Source organism: Pantherophis guttatus, chromosome 4 (assembly GCF_059756535.1).
Source record: "Pantherophis guttatus breed Tessera chromosome 4, ASM5975653v1, whole genome shotgun sequence".
NCBI lineage: Eukaryota > Metazoa > Chordata > Lepidosauria > Squamata > Colubridae > Pantherophis > Pantherophis guttatus.
The window spans coordinates 42,971,988-42,989,675 of record NC_142066.1 but is presented as its reverse complement, the minus strand read 5'-3'; the positions used below and the strand labels follow the sequence as shown (position 1 = coordinate 42,989,675).

At 40.4% G+C, this 17,688-nt stretch overlaps 1 protein-coding gene and 1 pseudogene across 12 annotated transcripts in view; both read right to left on the bottom strand.

Annotated features, from left to right (window-relative positions):
• Positions 1-17,688, bottom strand: part of HDAC5 (histone deacetylase 5) — a 165,981-nt gene that overhangs the window by 30,075 nt on the left and 118,218 nt on the right. For all 12 annotated transcript variants that reach the window (XM_034415408.3, XM_034415407.3, XM_087893951.1 and 9 more), the window contains 4 exons: positions 14,939-15,070; positions 10,954-11,176; positions 6,741-6,952; positions 6,019-6,324 (listed from right to left, as the gene is read on the bottom strand). In XM_034415408.3, coding sequence (XP_034271299.1) covers positions 6,019-6,324; positions 6,741-6,952; positions 10,954-11,176; positions 14,939-15,070 — 873 coding nt within the window. The remainder of the gene's footprint in view (positions 1-6,018; positions 6,325-6,740; positions 6,953-10,953; positions 11,177-14,938; positions 15,071-17,688) is intronic.
• LOC148114070 (GTPase IMAP family member 9-like) lies at positions 7,667-8,742 on the bottom strand (annotated as a pseudogene).

The following is a 17,688-nucleotide window of genomic DNA, read 5'->3' as shown; positions in this document are numbered from 1 at the left end:
TTCAGGGTTTTGAGGTCAAGAATTGCCCTTCATCCCCCCCGAGGCCTTTAGGGTGATGAATAGTAGGGAGTAAAAACCCTAACCCTAACCCTGTCCCTGTTCCTGTCCCTGCTGCTCCTCTGGAACCAGTTGGATAACCTGAATATTCAAGAAATGTTTTATGGCCGATTCCATGAGGAGCCGCTTTGTCCAATCCTTTGACACTGGACATCAGATGAAATACCTCAGGGGGGTGGAGAGGAATTCCAGGGAAGGGGGCTGACCTCACCATCTCCTTGACCCAGGCATCAGTGGTGATGTTTTCCCGTTGGCTGGCAAAGAATGCCAGGCGACCCTCAATGGGAGGGTTGGAGAAACAGTCACCTCGAGTGTCAAAATGAGCAACCCTTCCCACCTCAAAAGGACATTTGGGTGGGTACCATTGCCCTTGCCTGCCCTACCTGTCCTGTTCTTACCCCTGCCTGGGAAGAAAGGATCTTTGTGAGCGTGGCATTCCTAATCTGCTGCCACCCTTGAAAGGGTGAGGGGTGAAAATAAGTCTGCTCTTTGGGACATAGAAGACAGAATCCTGCGCTTGTCCCTGGACTCGACTAGAACAGGGTCCAGGGAGTCCCCAATTTATCCCCAGAATACAGGGCGGATGCCAGTCTCCACTTATTCCTGGTATCAGCTTGCCACTGGCGGAGCTATAGGAGACATCAAGTTGCCACCAACGAGCTGATGGACTTGGTCGTGAATCTCGCTGCATTCAGCATGGTATCCGCTGAAAATTCCATTGCCACTATTAATTTATTAAGATCTTGTTGGGACCTTGTGTCAGCAGCTGGAAGCCTTTCTTGTAGTTGCCTCAACAAGAGCAGTGAGGCTCTATTAAAAAAGGAGGCAGCTGTGGAGGCCTTAACTGCCCAGGCAGCCGCCTGGTAGGCTTTCACCAACAACTGCTCCGCTCTTTTGTCCTCAGGCCGAAGTGTCTCCTCTGGAGATCCTGCTATGACTGAGTGTGAGGGCAGTGCCACTACAGGGGTGTCAACTGTTGGAACCTGATGGGCCCTGGAAAAGTCTGTAAAAAATGAAAAAATGTCTATCCAGACCACTGGGATTTGGTCCTGACCCGGGAGAGGTCCATTGCCGCTGCACTACGTCCAGGAACAGCCTGGGTGTGGGTACCACCTCTGCCTCAATATTAGGTTCTGCAAAAAGTGGATCTGCAGGATCACCAACCCTGATGCAGCGTCTAGGGTCATCTGATTGGTGCCCAGATGAGTAGTATTCTTTGCTCTTCAGAGCAAAGATCTAAACAGCGGAAGCTGAAATAGACCCACAAAGGCAGGCTTGTCAGGCATTAAGCCTTCATCATCAGACAGGTCTAGGTCCCGTTGCATCTTCTCTCCCGACAAAGATGCCTGGCTGGAAGAGGCCAGAGAATATTCCTGATCCTGAGGAGGTAGGGCTTTCCCCGAAAAATGGGACCCCGATGATGGCCTTGGGCCCTGGGGTAATCAGAATCCACTGATGCTGCCCTCTATTGCAACCCAGCTGCAATCCCGTCTTATTGCCTCAGAGATCAAAGCTCCCATTCTGGCCGGGATTTGAGGCTCCAATCGCTCCTCCGAGCGAAGGCCTGCAGTGGTGGACGTGAAGGTTGCCTCAGCCGAAACCTTCTGTCTTATAGGTTGCTCCCGGGTGGACTCTGGTAGCTTGGGTTCCGGCATTCAGCCGAAGAGCAACTCACTGTTGTCGGGCAGATTAGAGGCCTGCTCCATGGTGCCATCTGGGGACCATGCTGCCGCTAGCAATTCTTCCTGAATATCAGGCAGTTCTAACTGCCTTGAGATAAAAGGTTGGGAACAGGACCGCTGAAGGCTTCTGGTTTTCTTTTCAGTCTCCCTTTAAGCCTTTTCAATAGCTTTCTCAATGGCCTTATGCCTCTGCTTGGCCTCCCACTCTGAGGCTTTAATGGCCTTTCTAGGCAGCTTGTTCAAGTGGTGTGAGACTGCTGCTTGTTTTGTTGAGGGCCTCTATCCCGAGGGCCCCACTTCCTGATCAATGTCCTGGCAAGGGATCATCGGGGTTCCTGCCCTGCAAGCAGTATCCCCGGGAAATACGCCCGCCATTTTGGACCATCCGGCCCAGAATTTTTGGTTTAATAGGGCCCTGCTGCATAGCTCGCCTGAGTGGCCTGGTGAGTGGCCTGTGGCAATCTAGTATGCCAGGGATGCGAGCAGGGGCTAGAATGGCTCGTATCGCACTATGGGCTCTATTTGCAGGACTGATTACAGCACGGCGGGAGTCGTCTGACAGTCCCACGACTCACCGCCCCCAAGCGCGAAGATCCAAATCCTCCAAGCCTGAGCCCAGCGTCGTGGAATGATACTCGTGAACGCTGTCCTGTTTTGCGATCAGTATTGGGGGTGTGGCTGCGCAGCAGGTGTCTGTGTGACTCACCCACTTTCAGCTCTGACAGCACTTTTCAGGCTTCAAAATGCCATGGTATTCCTCCTTCATGCCCCAAGGCTACCATGTTTCCCCAAAAATATGACCTGTCTTATATTTTTTTGAACCCCGAAATAAGCGTTTGGCCTTATTTTTAGGGAGGTCTTATTATTTTAGGCCACAGGGAGGAAACCAGAGGAAATGGCAGGAACCAGCTGTGCATTTAAATATTTTCGGGGAGGGCTTATTTTAGGGCATGTGCTCAAATGCCTGATTGGACTTATTATCAGGGGATGTCTTATTTTACGGGAAACAGAGTAGCGCTGCAGAGCCAGGCTCATGAGCGCTGCCTTCGCCCATGCTGCAATCAGGCAGCTACTATAAAGTTAGGCCAAAACAGAGGTTGATTAATTGAACCCCAGGGTCAGCGGTTCGGAGCGAAGCTCGTGAGTACTGCCCTTTCAGATCTGCCGGCCGGCAGTCTTTTTTTCCACCCACATGGCCTTCAGCGGGCTCAGGCTAAAAGCCTTTCATGCTGGGATAAGTGAGCGGCTCGACCAGCTGAAACGGGAAGCTATAGCGATTATTCCAAGTTGTCTGGATTGCAAAAGTTGAATTGAAAGCATTCAGGAATGGTTTAGCTTCAAAAAACACATCTTGTCCAAGCTAGACTAAGTCTAAAAGCTGGGGTTGCAAGCAGAGGAGGTGTGTCATCACAACTTGCAGACTCAGTCCAATTAGCTGACAGACGGAGTTAACCCATTCCTGGATGCTATCTCCATCACTATGGAGAATAACTTGTTTTGCGTAGTCCAAAGAGAACTGTATATATTTTGTTAAAAATATTAGATTTCAGAATCATAAAAAACCTGAAATTTTATTTTAAACAGCTATATGCCTGGTATCAATCATACCTTATAGCAAGTTCTACGGATGTAGACTAATCTTACGAAGTTGACCAGATTAATTTGAAAAGTTCATTGAAAAAACATTAATTTAGATCTCAAGCAAAGATGCACTGCCCCTTCCCTAAGAAACTTCTGGAAGAATGAGAGGAAAGTAGTGGGAGGGAAAGTTCGTGTGGTGTTTGTGTGTATTTTGCTTACTTCTAAATCTGACCCAGATTTGCTTCCTGTTGCCTTGAATCCCTTAGGCATGGCAAGCACAAAACATTACTCATCAGGAAGTATAGGAAGTGAAAAGAAATATTTGTTTATCCTGATCTAACCGCCCCCCCTCTTTCAATTGTTTCTGAAACCCACACAAAGGAAGATTAATTTCTCTGCCAGTAGCAATGGGAGAACAAATCTTTCTCGCAGCAGCATCAATGGGATTTCCCCCCCCAAATATCTTCAATGTTAATATATTTGTTTAAATTAGTTTTTAATTTTTCCTGGGGGGCAGGGAAGCCATCCTGATTTGTTGAATGGGATTATAAATTCCATGGAGAAATAATTAGATTCATACATCTTACTAAGCTAATTTAGGCAATTAGATTAAGCAAACCACCTCCAGTTGATCATGGGTTAATGTGATCTATGAACACAGCCTCTGACTCCTACTACAGCAATCCTAAATCTGCAGAATTTTAAAATCTCCTGCCAATATGACCAATTGCTTTGATCGTTGGAAATTCTGAAAAATGGTTACAATAAATGTGGAAGGTACCATGTTGTGAATATTCTATAGAGTATATTCACAGAATCGAAAACATGGCAGAAACTTCAAAGATAATATAGGAAACCTCTGGTAAATGGCCATTAAGTCTGTTTAAAATTCTAAAACAGATTGACTACTTTCAGAGGCAGTCTGTTCCATAGTTTTAACAGATTATCTGGCCAAGAGATTCTTTCTAATGTTTAGTTAAAAATATTTTTCTTGTATTTTGAATCCAATGGTTCAAATTTATGCACTGAAGGAACAGAGGATAAAACATAGCACCTTTGAGCACAAAATTATCCAGGGTTATATTCTGACCTCCCAGATATTACTAATCTCCCAGAGATTAGATTCTCCAAAATTTCTCACCACTAATCATGTTGTGAGGTTGTTGGGCATTGATGTTCAGCAATTATTGCAGGCTGCAAATTCTACATTACTGCCAAGATTTTCAAAGTATGGTTATCTTCTGTAATTGATTATGGGATGACACTGGGGGGAAACGGAGCTTGAATATGTGGGGAAATGATCAACATGAATCAAACCTGCATTTGACTGGTGTTGTGTTCTATGCTTGACTGATTAAATATAGGATTCTACAGTAAACTCAAATCAAGAATTTTCCAAATATGTGGCATCCATTTTAACAATAGCCCCTATGCCATGTTATGCATGATGAGTCCTAAGCTACCCCTCAATGTTCCTATGACATACTTTATTTTTGAACTCCTTCAATCAATTCTGATTTCTTTGCTGACCTTTTGTCTGGAGGAAAGGCCTTTATTTCTTTGCCAAACACACATTCTAGTAAGGAACTGATGAAATTTTTAATTGAACAGAACGAAAAGACAGATGACTCAGGATGACGTTCAGAAGCCAGAAGTATGCTCAGAAACCAAGGATAAGAGAGACAGAAAAGGTGACTGTAATGCAGGAGATGAGTCACTTTTCCTTTCAGAGGCTCCATTATCTCAGATGAATGGGGATGAAAAATGGGAAGCAAGAGATAGTCATTCAACTAGTTTTCCAAACTTACAGTTTCTTATAATACACCTCCCATGTGCTATGAACCTCTTTCTCTATTCTTCCATAACTATATTATTCTTCCTACTTTGATCCAGTCTTCCTCAAAAGGCAGTAAGCTCAGCATGAATGGGAGAATTGATATGTTTGATCTCCAGTGGGGCTGCTGCTACTGTCTGCAATATTGTTTTCCATTTATAAAAGCTTGTTTTTACTTTTAAAAGCATACTATAATTTTCTTTACTTGATATTTGTGCCCAAGCAATACAACTAATCATTCAAATGGGGCATACCTTTCTTTTGCACTCTTCTGTGGTTTTTTTCTACTTCACTGCAAATATCAAAAAGTAGCATCACAGCCATATTTCTTGGGGCATCTGTCATAAATAACCCAAATATATTTCCTGCCTTTATGTCCACTACAGTTTTTAGAATCATGATTTCTCTGTTATTTCCATTCTTTTCAACCTGTTTTTTCCATGCCAGTTGGTCAACAGTGTTGCCAAAATGGAGACACCACCCATAACTGTGAAATAATGGAATCTCACTTCCTCTCTTGAGTCTTCTCATACTGAAGAGGAGGAAAAAAAGGGCTATTAGTTTTCCTTGCTAGCCCAGGAATTAATTGCCATGCCTAAAAATATATGTTATGCTAAGCAAGTTTGAATCTCACATCTTTGCATATGTCAAGGCACAAAGACTCATAACTTGTAGAGAGGTTCTTTGCTTTCATACATACATGCTTTGCTATCTTGCTGAGGAAATGAACAGATGACCATAAATGCCTCCCTTCCCATACTGCACTTGGCGTTGAAGAGGAGAAGCCTTTTGGAGTTTTAATAGTTTCTTTCCTGTAACTTCAGTATAGATTTTAATGATACATTATTTTAAGAGAGGCCTCACCTGCCTGTAAGTAACTCCCACCTCCTCAACCTCCTGTTCTTCTTCAAGCCTGTTCACTCGATCTTCATCTTTCATTTGGAGACAGCCTTGCTCTTTGGCTGCCCTATTTTCTTCTTCCTCGTCCTCCTCTTGTTCATCCAAGCCATCCTGGGTCCCTTCATTTTCTATCGACCCATCCAGCACAAAGGGCCCCTGGCCCAAGCCCAAACCAAGCCCCAACGATTCCTGTTGTTCTGTCAATTCCTCTTCTGTTTCTTCAGGATGTGTGGTAGGTGGCCGTGGCAACTCACCAGTCTTAGTGATTATCTGCAAGAGCGGAAAAAAATTAAAAGGAAAAATTGCTTGCATTTTAATTGCCTAGTAATTTTGAGGTCGAAGCAAGAACCTGGAAGCCGTGGGGGTAGGCAAGTTACACTAAATACATAGTTTTGTTGTTCTGGTCACTTTGATTCTTTGAGCTTCATTTCTAGTCCTTTTAGCTGCTTACAGGGTAAAGAGGAACTGAGAAAAATACATACATTATTCAAATACAGGCTGACAGTAGCAGGAAGATTTCAACAGTCCCAGGTAGTTTGGAGTATGCTGAATGACAAACAGAAAGGGGGGGGGGAGAGCTTTGCTTTTGATCATATACTTCTTTAGCTTGGGATACCAGAGAACATAGATTCATGTCCAAATAGAGTACACAAATGTTTGCCTGAGTCACAACTTCCTTTGCCTACCTTTCCCAGTTGAATCTGCTGCTGTTTCTGCTTCTCCAGGAAGTGTTGGTGCTGCTGCTGCACAACCAAGTGTTGCAATGCTTGGGGGCTCTGAGGCAGTGGAGACGATTGAGTGCGGCTCAATGGACGATGTCGAGGCAACTTGCTTACAGTGCGTAGGTTGGAGGGGATGCGATCTCCTGTCACTAGAGGGGATTGGCCATGCAGAGGAACTGGAATGAAGAGACCAGGCTTTATTGGGAAGACACTTGTAAAATATTGCATCACATTTCATTTAAAAAATGAAAAGCCATAAGCCGTGTAACTAGATATCACCTTTTCTTATTTATTTATTTGCAACTTATTTATTTGCAAAATTGCCTGGGTGGCTGTAGACCTTATTTTGAAGAGAAGAAAATTAAACCAAAGCTACAATTAGAAAGACTACCTATCACTGCCACTAACTCAATGGCGGCTCCCTCCCCACAAACTTTATTGAGTACATTGTATGGTCAAAGATGAGGGCAAAACCAGATCTAGCTAATTCCCATGCAGAGCCACATAGACATAACTCAAGTTAGGTCAAGTTATTGCTTAACGCACTGTAAGCCGCCCTGAGTCTCCGGAGAAGGGCGGCATATAAATCAAATAAAAATAAAAATAAATAAAATAAATAAAGTTCAGGTTCTGCCTTCCCCTATTGGACCAGGTCACATTGTCCAATGGAGTCTCCTGATTTTATAGTGAGAAAGTCTAGTAAACACCTGCTGAAATGCCCTTGGTTCTCACGGCTGGCATCTTGGTGTCTGAAACTTAAGTTCTATCTCCCACTTCCCTTCCCCCATAATTCGTTGGAAGCTGAGAAGTGATAATAGTTGCAACAGTAAAATCGCCTTTTGAAACTTGACAGTAGCCTTTGGCAGAGTTGCCACCTTGGGAACAGAGGCTCAATTAGAGAAACTTTCTGGAAAGAGAAGCAATAAAAAGTTGTGTCTTTTGTTGAAGTTCATCATGTCTTCTGTGTAATAGAAGGATCATATCTGTTCTTGCGCATCAGATCATCAGTCATGGCCATCAGTTTGGCCACCTGACCCTCTCATTCTGCTCTTTCAGCCTGGTATTGGTTCCCACACTCAGCAATATATTCCTTCAAGTTTTTACCTATGACAGGTATGATGTTTTCAAGAGATTCATCTTCCAGGCCTGTTTTGCGGGTGAACAATAAGGTCATGTAATTCCTGGCTTTAAGCCCACAAATCTCTTTGATCAACTGGGCCACATCCTTCTCCTGGGAGAAACGCTCAGGATGTGTTACCTGCAGAATGACATGAAGTCCCGGGGAGCATAACTTCACACATTTTCTCACTTCTGCAGCAATATCTGTGTTTGAAAAGTGGGTGTGGAAAAAGCCAGGTATATTAACAACCACGATTTTCCTGCCATTCAGCTCCATCTCTTCCTTTTTGCATGCTTCTGTTACTGACCGAACTGACTGCCCAAACTCAAAGACTTTGCTTCCCAGAATTGTGTTTCCCGTTGCACTTTTCCCATTTCTGGTTCTGCCCACAAGGGCGATCCTCCATTCAGGCCCTCCGATGCTTCTAGCCGTTTCCAGACAAGTCACACAGCACAAACCTGAGATTTCTGGTTGAAAGGAATCAGGAATACCTGATGGGATCTAGCAGGAAGCAGGTGGATCTGCTTCTCTGCTAGATCTATTTTAAGGAAAGCCTTGTCTTCTACTTTTTCTTCAGTGCGTTCAGAAAATGAAAGTGGAGGGACCAGGAAAAAAAAAAAATTCCCCTCCTCTTTTGAAACAGCCTTCCTGTTTAATTACGGAGGTGTCTATAGGAGGAAAAAATGTAATTTTTAATAAATAAAGCAAACGTTTATTTGCTTTTAGCCATAGGTCTTGGCATTCAAATACCCAAAATAGTCTAAAAATGTGCCAAATTCTTCTTTTAATTACCCTGAAATTAATAAAAACTAGTTTTCAAAGCACAAAACTGTTGCTCACATTCATCCCCTTTGCAATCAACTGCAATTCCAGAAAGAAAAATTGCTTGCACTTTTCTGGATGCTACAACAAGTTTTGCAATCTGGTCTGTAATGAAAGCTTCCCTCCATCAAAAATCTTTATTGCTATTTCAATATTTGTGAAGTGTTTCATTGCTAGATAAGACAGGACAAAAAAGGTCCTTAGATTAACATGTATTTGGCAGGAAGATAAATAATCTGGCCTTTGATCATTCCACTGCTACAAATACATTCATGGTTAAAACAAGGGAAGGTAAGAATATCAGATTTCTGGGAGAGCTGTGGGCATGAGGTAGAATCCCAAATCAATAAATGCTCCATACAAGAAGAAAGTTAGGATTTTCATACAGAGTGGTTATCATGATTGGTGTGTAATATGATATACTATCTGAAAATATATGACTGGCTGATAATTTTCAGTCAATCACAAACTCATAACCATAAAACTGACTACTTTGGTTGACTCTGGGTTCTCTGTTAAATGCAGTCCTCATGAAATACAGATCTACCCTTGACAGACTAAACTGTGTCCATCTTCCTGATTTCAACAATTCAAAGTAGATAATATAAAGTAGATAAACTGTGTTCTGCATTTGAAGCAGCCTCTCTAAGTGTTGCAATACCGATTACTTGAATCAGTATTAAGTATCATTAATTTGTTATTGCTGTTGAGTTCCCAAGTCATGTCTGGCTCTTTGTGATCTCATAGCATGCCTGACCTCTCTATCCTACACTGTCTCCCTAACAGTGCCCAAACTCGGGCCCATTGCATCAATGATACTGTCTAACTATTTCATCCTCTGCCTGCACCCTTCTCCTTTTGCTTTCAATCTTTCCCAACATCAGGGTGTTTTCCAATCAGTCCTTCTTCTCATTTGGGGCCAAAGTATTTGAGCTTCAGTTTCAGAATCCATTCTTCCAAAGGATGCTTAGGGTGGGTTTCCTGTAGGGTTGACTGATTTTGATCTCCTTGCAGTCCAAGGGACTCTCGAGGGTCTTCTCCAACACCACAATTTGAAAGCATCAATACTTCAGCACTCAGCCTTCCTTATGGTTTCACAGCCATACATTACTATTGGGACAACCATAGCTTTGACTGTATGGATCATTGTCAGCAAGGTGATGTCTCTGCTGTTTAAATACTGTCTAGATTTATCATAGCTTTCCTCCTAAGGAACAAGTGTCTTTTAATTTCATGGCTTCAGTCGCCATCTGCAGTGATCTTTAATATCAGTAAATAGAGTATCATTAATACTCTGATAAAGTTGTTTCCGTTATAATGCTGTAGCAAGCTTCAGAAAAAGGATTCTGCTGACAAACTTATTTTTAGGCTTTCAAAAACCTTGTTATTGCTTGTTCTCCAGAACTCAGCCCTACAACAATGAGGCTACGTAGACTGCAGGCCCTTGGTGGAAAAAAATCTTGATTGTATTATATTGGAGATTGCTATGTTAATGTGCTGATTGTGAGAACATCAGCTAAGTACCTGAAGGACTTTGTTTTTGAAATATATTCTAGATATTTAGAGGTGTTCCTCTAAATCTGCTCTATTTCCTGTCCCCTTTGTGTACTTTTGACCTCTTGCTGGAAATAATCACTTTAAATGTTTGATTCCCGATTTCCCTCTTTAGCAGAAATTACTCATTTTGACCAGCAGCCCATTAAAATGATTCTGTTTCAGAAGAATTATGTACTACTCTTTTCTGAGAACAACCAATAAAAAGGAATGAAACGCCTCATAAGTGAGTTGCCTCTGGCAGCTAAGCAGAGCCATCATGGATACACATTTAGTTAATTATCAGCACTGCCTAAGATAGATACAGGATAATGACAGTTAGGCCTAGTACTTAAGGCACCAGGCTCTAAAACTAGGAGACTTTAAATTCTTGTTCTCCCTTAGGCATGAAAGCCCGCTGGGTGACTTCGGGCCACTCATTCTCTTTTAGCCCAACTCACCTCACTGGGTTGCTGTTGTGGAGAAAATAGGAGGAAGAAGGAGTATTAGAACTGTTCACCATCTTGAGTTATTTATAAAAAAATTAAGACAGGATAAAAAATAAATGTTATTGACTTCCACTTAATGCTATACAATGGTATCCCATTTCTCCTTGTTTCTCGGCTGTTCCAAGCAACAATTAGAACATTTTCTATGCCATTCCCCAACTCTTGTGGACACACTCACACTTGACCTGCTCACCAGCAATTAGTGTATTCTGTTGCCGAGCTTGTTCCAGAAGCAGGACATGTTGAAGCAAGGAAGCGTGCCCATGATTATTGGTCTCTCCCTCAAGAGCAACCCCCAGAAGGCAACTGGGAATAGATGACATGCTGAGGAACTTGCTTGTCAAGGCACCTCCCTGGCGCAATGATTGGATGGTCTGGCGCTCTGCTTCTTGCTGTGTGGTTAGATTTGGGGAGGCCTAAAGGAAAGAAGACAAAGAGGGCTATTAGGCTATGCTAGGTCCAGATGGCAGATATAATAAAATAAAATATGAAGTAGGGGGGAATGGGAAAAAAGGTATTAAATTAAGAGCTAGAAATGCAAAAGCAAAGAAAGAAAAAGAAACAAAGTAGCTTATTTTCTTTATTGCATTCAAAAGCATTTTCACTACAAAATACACAATCACTGTCCCTTTTATCCATTTCAAACTTTCTTATATCATCTCCTTATTAATCTTTTTTTCCAGAAGTTCTTAAATCTCTTTATTCCTTTGTAATCCAGAAAAAAATGATAACCCACCAAGTGGAATATTATCCTGTCACAAAGAAAGGAACTCTTTAGGTATAAATTAATTAGTTCCAAATGTGATTAAGAAATGAGAATTGGGCAGATTTTATGTCCATATACACTATGTTACAACTATGAGCTCAATTCATAAATTGCATAATTGCACAGACTTTTGTTTCTGCAGTTTACTCATGAGAAGCAACAATCTGGAGTGGAAGTGGGCAATCTCATGATCTCTCCTTTAGCCCAGATTTTGCCAGCCAGCATTAATTCTCTTACCAGCATTTCTGCTGCAATATTATCTCCACTCTTTGTGATGTTTAGTTCGCCTCAACAGAAACCTCCTCTTTTCCATCTACCCTTCCTTATCCCCGGGGTACCAAATTTTCCAAGTAACAATTGTCAAACCCTGCAGCCAAGCATACTTAGAAAAGAACCATTTAGATTTCTGGAAAGAGATTTACTCCTAATAGTATAAAGTATAATATTTCAAAAGCCTGCTAAAGCAATGCTTCTGTTCAACAGTATAACTGTTCAAGTTATATTGAGCATAATTAAGAGGAATTGTTCTAATCACTTTCACACACTTCTGCCTTCCTCCGGGGGCTGAGGTATCTCTTAGGCAATGGTTTTGTTTTCTTCCCTATATTCCCAGGGCCTTCTAGATATTCTATCCTAACAATATTCCCACAGTTAAGTGTTTTTGAAATGGTGTTGCTGAATTCTAATTTCCAGCAAGTCTCACCACTGCCTGATTGTGACTGAGGCAGTGGAGAGTTCTTGAAGTCCAGGAATATCTAGCTACAAATTTCCCACTCCTTTCTTAGTCTGAGTAATGCTATGAATATTTCATTTTTAGTATGTATTACCATAATCATGCTAGTTGTTCAATAAACGGAAGGAAAAGATGAGTTGAATGAAGACGTAGATAGAAAACTGCATCCTTCCTACTACATCCCATAAATTCATCAAAAATATAAACCAGGTTATGTAGAACTCTGAAAAGGTCTACACCCAAGCAGCCGTTTTTCTCCCCATCCAAGGAGCAGTGGGCTCTGCAGGACAGCAGGACCTCTCATTTTTCCCCCCAAATTCCAGGTTCGGTCAGGGCATTCAAGCTGCTGGTGCTGGCAGCCACCAAAGCAGCCATGTTTACCTCCTCCACAACCAGCCAGTCAGCACCTCCTGATCTGCTCCCTGCCTGGCCAGCTGGCACAAAGCCTTGCCATTCTTCTGCTCCTCCTCCTCCTCCCTGCCCAAGCAGCAGTGGGACAGGGTCTCATTCCTGCCCTGGTGCAGTGAATTCCAGCGGGCTGGATGTGGGTTTGAAGGGCCTGGCCTCACAGTGCTTCCTCATTCAATTGAAGGCTTCGTTCAGCCTTCAAACAGTAAGGCTGGTCCACGTAAGCAAGCAGTGCACCAGGTTCTTGCACCGGTCTGATTCCGATTCCACGGCCAGCTTTACTGTTACCTGAATGTCTGAGTATTCCTAGGCTCATTAAGATATCACTGGGTACCCAATTTTAATTCCCAACTACATCTATGGCAATTAGATCCATTATCTCCCCTTATTTGACCATTCTGGTTCTGCTTTTTGCCTTGTGCCTACTTTATACTGAAAGCTCACCGTGGCAGAGATCTGTTCTCTCTATTTTTTGTAAAGCTCCATATGTACCAATTGTAATTATAGTGATTTTAGGAATAAGAACAACAGCAATAGGAAAACTCCAGCTTCAGAAGCTTTGTTGATTTGAAACATTTTTCTCTTTCACTTAATCGTTAATTTAGGCTCCCCAAAGTCCTCCAAACAAATGTGATTTAAATGAGTTCAGAAATATAATGGGAGAATAATAGAATACAGTAGACATATTTGGGGCACAGTGATCTAGTACAAATTAACAGGCTACCATATGATTACATTCAAATTCCAGACCAGACTAATTAATAGAGGTTTGGAGAACTTGCTAATTTCAACTGAATCTGTGTGTCTGGAGCACAGACATAGCTATAAAGTCTTTTACTACTCTTGGATGAGGAAAACAAATCACAGCAGAGAATAGCAGAACATGAAATCTGCCAGTGAGCTATTTCTAATTTCTGACACTGAAAATAGACAAGCTGTCAACTGGGCACAACTGCTACAGGTCAGGTCCTGAGCCAAATGTGGTGCCTGTCATCAGAAAGAAGCAATAAATCGGACACTGCTTGGTATCAGCTCCTTGTCAGAAAACAAAACCCAGAGACCAGTGGTGCTCTAAAAGCAGAAAAAGGAAAGAAAGGAAAGGAAATTATATATAGTCACTGGTCTGGCTCACCAAATATTAGGGGCCCTTCCATTGTGCTGAAAAGAAATAAAGTAGGTCTGAAGCAAGGACCGGGCAGAGGTATTAATACAGAGCTGGAGAAATTATGGTACCCATTGCCCCCAAAAGCTGGAATGAAGTTTCTAATATATTTCTAAAAGTTACTGTCTCAAAATTGTAATTTTAGATATATTAAGGAGAAATGACTAAATAAATGATTAAATTTTTGATATATTTTAAGCTTTCATTTTGATTATGTTTACATTTTTAATTTTTAAAAAATTGGAGCAAATCTCATCATGTTATTGAAAGTTTTTCAGATTATAAAGTTGTGCTTTAATATAGAGCTGGAGACCAGAAGATTAACGAAGACCAAGAAAAAGATGATAGTAACAATGCTGTTAATGTTCTGATTGATGACTTATATGACTCTTATTCCCCTTCAATCCATTTCCAACTCTAAGCGGACACAGAAATAGTTATTTACAGAAATTGTTCAGTAACCGATTAAACACAAAATGTGTACAGCTCACTATCACATGCTATTGCAGTGGCCACTGCCATAAATATAACTACAAACTAGATGAATATATGGTAGGAAGAAAAAGTATCTTTTCAACTGAACTCAATTCCTGGAATTATGTGGATACATCCATGTTGTTTTCTTGGCAACAATTATCTCTGCTTTTTTAAGGACCTTTTTAACTTTCAAGTCTAGTTAACAGCCCTGATATTATCTTGCCATCCCAGAACTAATCAAGCTTGATTCTGCTTAATCCCTGAGCCAAAATAAAGTCTGACAGGTAGTGCCACCTACTGAAATGAACAGAGAAATGGGGGGAATAAACGCCATGTTTTGAAATGTTCTAATTTGCCACATTTATATTGGTTACAAACCCATCAAAATAAATTTGCACCTACTCTTTAGCTTTTCCCTTTCACAAGAATAGGGCAATGCTTTAGTATGGCCACACTTAGTGTGTATATGTGTGTGTGTGTGAAAGAGAGAGACATGAAACTTGTAGGGAGGGTTCTAGGGTGAACTCTATTTTCATTTACTTAATTTCAGTATTTCATTTGTTTCATTTAATTGCTATATCCATATCTATACATTTCGATAAAGTTTTGTGGGAGGGGGCAGCTGTACTCACATTGAGGTGTGAATTTGTGACTGTGACAGTTGCCTGAAGTCCTAAGGAGATATTGGGCAGTGATGGAGAAGTGTATAGGCTGAGTTGGCTAGCTGATCCATCCACAGTAACAGCTTGGTGCTGGGGCAACATCTATATATATATAAAAAAAAGGATTAGAAAGAGGGAGCAGTAGATAAGACAATACAGATAAGTAAGAATATGTCGTATATAGCAATAAGAAAAAAAACTTGATATTCTCCCAGTTCTTTAATGTGACCTCATTAACAAGGCAAGATAGAGCAGAGATATATCCTGGGATATAATAGCCGAAAATAATTATTTTCTTATTTTATATATATTATATAAAAGAAGCAAAATAATAAATAGCCAAGGGATCAATGTCTCTGAATGTCGGTTAACATGCAGTTTGGAAATCTGGGGCTATGCTGGCCAGGAATTATAGGATTTATAGTTAATACATCTAGCCAAGCAGAGTTGGTAAGACTAGTATATGTATTTCCTCTTTAATTATCTGATAATCAGAGCAGATTTACATGTGCTTGATAATCTAAAAATTGTAAGAAATTACAGTTGTGATACCAAAACTCATCAATAAAACAAAGAAGATTAATACTCCCCAACTATTTTCAGAGAAACTTTATCCACCAAGGAAACTGAATTAATTTCTTTTTTAAAAAAATTTTTTATTGTATTTTTATAGTTAAAGAATAACAGAAAAAAAATACAAAAATCAATAGTAAAGAAAGAAAAATCCCCCCCCCCCAACGTGCTATACAAATGGAAAGGAAGTTTTAGGAAATTGAAGTCTTCAATTCTTCCAGAAATCTCTTTGGTAAGGTACTGGCGCCAATTCATCCAATCTCCCAAGTGCAAAGTCCACAAATGGTTGTCAAGTGTTCCAAAAAAACATTCTCTTTGTATATACCACTTCTAATTTTAATATCACAAGTCAATTTATCATTTAATGCAAATTTCCATGTTTCATTATACCATTCTTCTAATTTTAAGTCAACATTTAATTTCCAATATCTAGCAATTATAATTCTCCCCATTATAACCAAAATCCTCACCAATTCTCTTTCTCCAGTTGTTAATGTTGTTTCATTCAATATTAATAATAATATGGTTTCTGATTTCAATTTGACCCTCTTCTTAATCATTTCAAATATTTCATTTTCTATCTGAATTAATTTCTGTGCCAAAATTAAACTTGGACTAGATTGGATTTCTAAATCATATATAGTCATACAGCTGCATTTCAAGGCAGTTGGGACTCTGAACTTGTAAAGTAATATTTGTTGCTTTCTTTTTTGCTTTTAATCCCTTAGACACAAGAAAGAGGACACAAGTTACATTCCTCCAAATATTTTGTCCACATCTTCATTCTGCCTCAACAAATCCCACCAAATTAGACTACTTGGATTATTCTACTACTGCATCAGTAATGATGTGTGATTCCAGCAGATAAGAATAATTGTTCCTAAAGTGTGTTATAAACTTGTCACAAGACCATTTCCTGTCTGCTAATATTAGATTTTAGTATCTTATCAGCTAGGCTGAACAACTATCAAAGATGCAATGAAGACAGTTTTGGCTGACTCCATCCTCTTTGACCCTTTTCCCTTTTCCCTACTGCAGTTGGCCTGGTTGCATAGTGTCTGCCATTAACACTGTAGATCTTTTCTTTTTCTTTGGGTGCTACAAATACATTGCTTTACCACTATAAAGTGAATGATACACTGGGAATAAATGATGGTGTCATTTTAAAGATAAAATTATAGTATATTTCAATTTGATGTAAGATAGAATGAAAGCCTTTCTTGCGTATACACATATACACACAGACATACATATATTCTGCTTCAAACTGTTATATGTACATTAATTGTATAGTTGCCCTGCAGTATTCCCACATGATTTTGCTAGCTGGACTGTTCCTGGCTCAGGATAATGTTAGATATTTAAATAATTAAATTCCTCATAATTTTTTAAAAGTAATCTCCCTAATAGACCTAGATGATGATGATATTATAAGTGTATTTCAAGCCAGAAATAGGAGTTTGGAACAAGCTTAAATCATATTGCTCTTTGCAATGTTGAAAAGCGGATCTGTCCACCAGGTGGTGCTTTGTTTTGTAACAGTGGGAAAACGCTCTTTAGAAGTCTGCTGGGGAAAGGAACTGTTATGTAGAAAGTAAGGATAGGCTCTTTTATACTGCAGCCCAGCCCAGTGCAATCCAACAGAAGTCAAGGGGTGGGGGGGAATTACATTGAGCAACTTAGAGAATAGAAATACCCACAGAATTTTCCCCACAGAAACAGAGTAAATGTAAGTGAAAATCAGAAGAGAATATTTAGCTTTGCTTTTCACAGATAAAATCATTTCTCTCTTCAGGGAACTTTCAGATTGTTACAAGAAGCTGGCACTGTTCATATAAACACTGCATAGAATCACATGCTTCTCTTGGAAAAGAGAGTAAAAGCAATGTTTTTCTGCAACAGATATCCTTTCACATTAAATGATTTTGTTAAAGAGAAATAGGGAATGTGTGAATTTGCTGCTCTTCTCTATACTTTCTAATGAGTCTCAACTTTTCCTCTTGTTGCTGCCTTATCAGTTCTGAGACAATATATATTTTTTTTAAATAATTTTTTATTAGACAGATTTCAGCATTAAAAACCACATTTCCACTCATTACAGCGTTTCAGTATCGATATGACTAATATTAACATAATTACTATTCTAT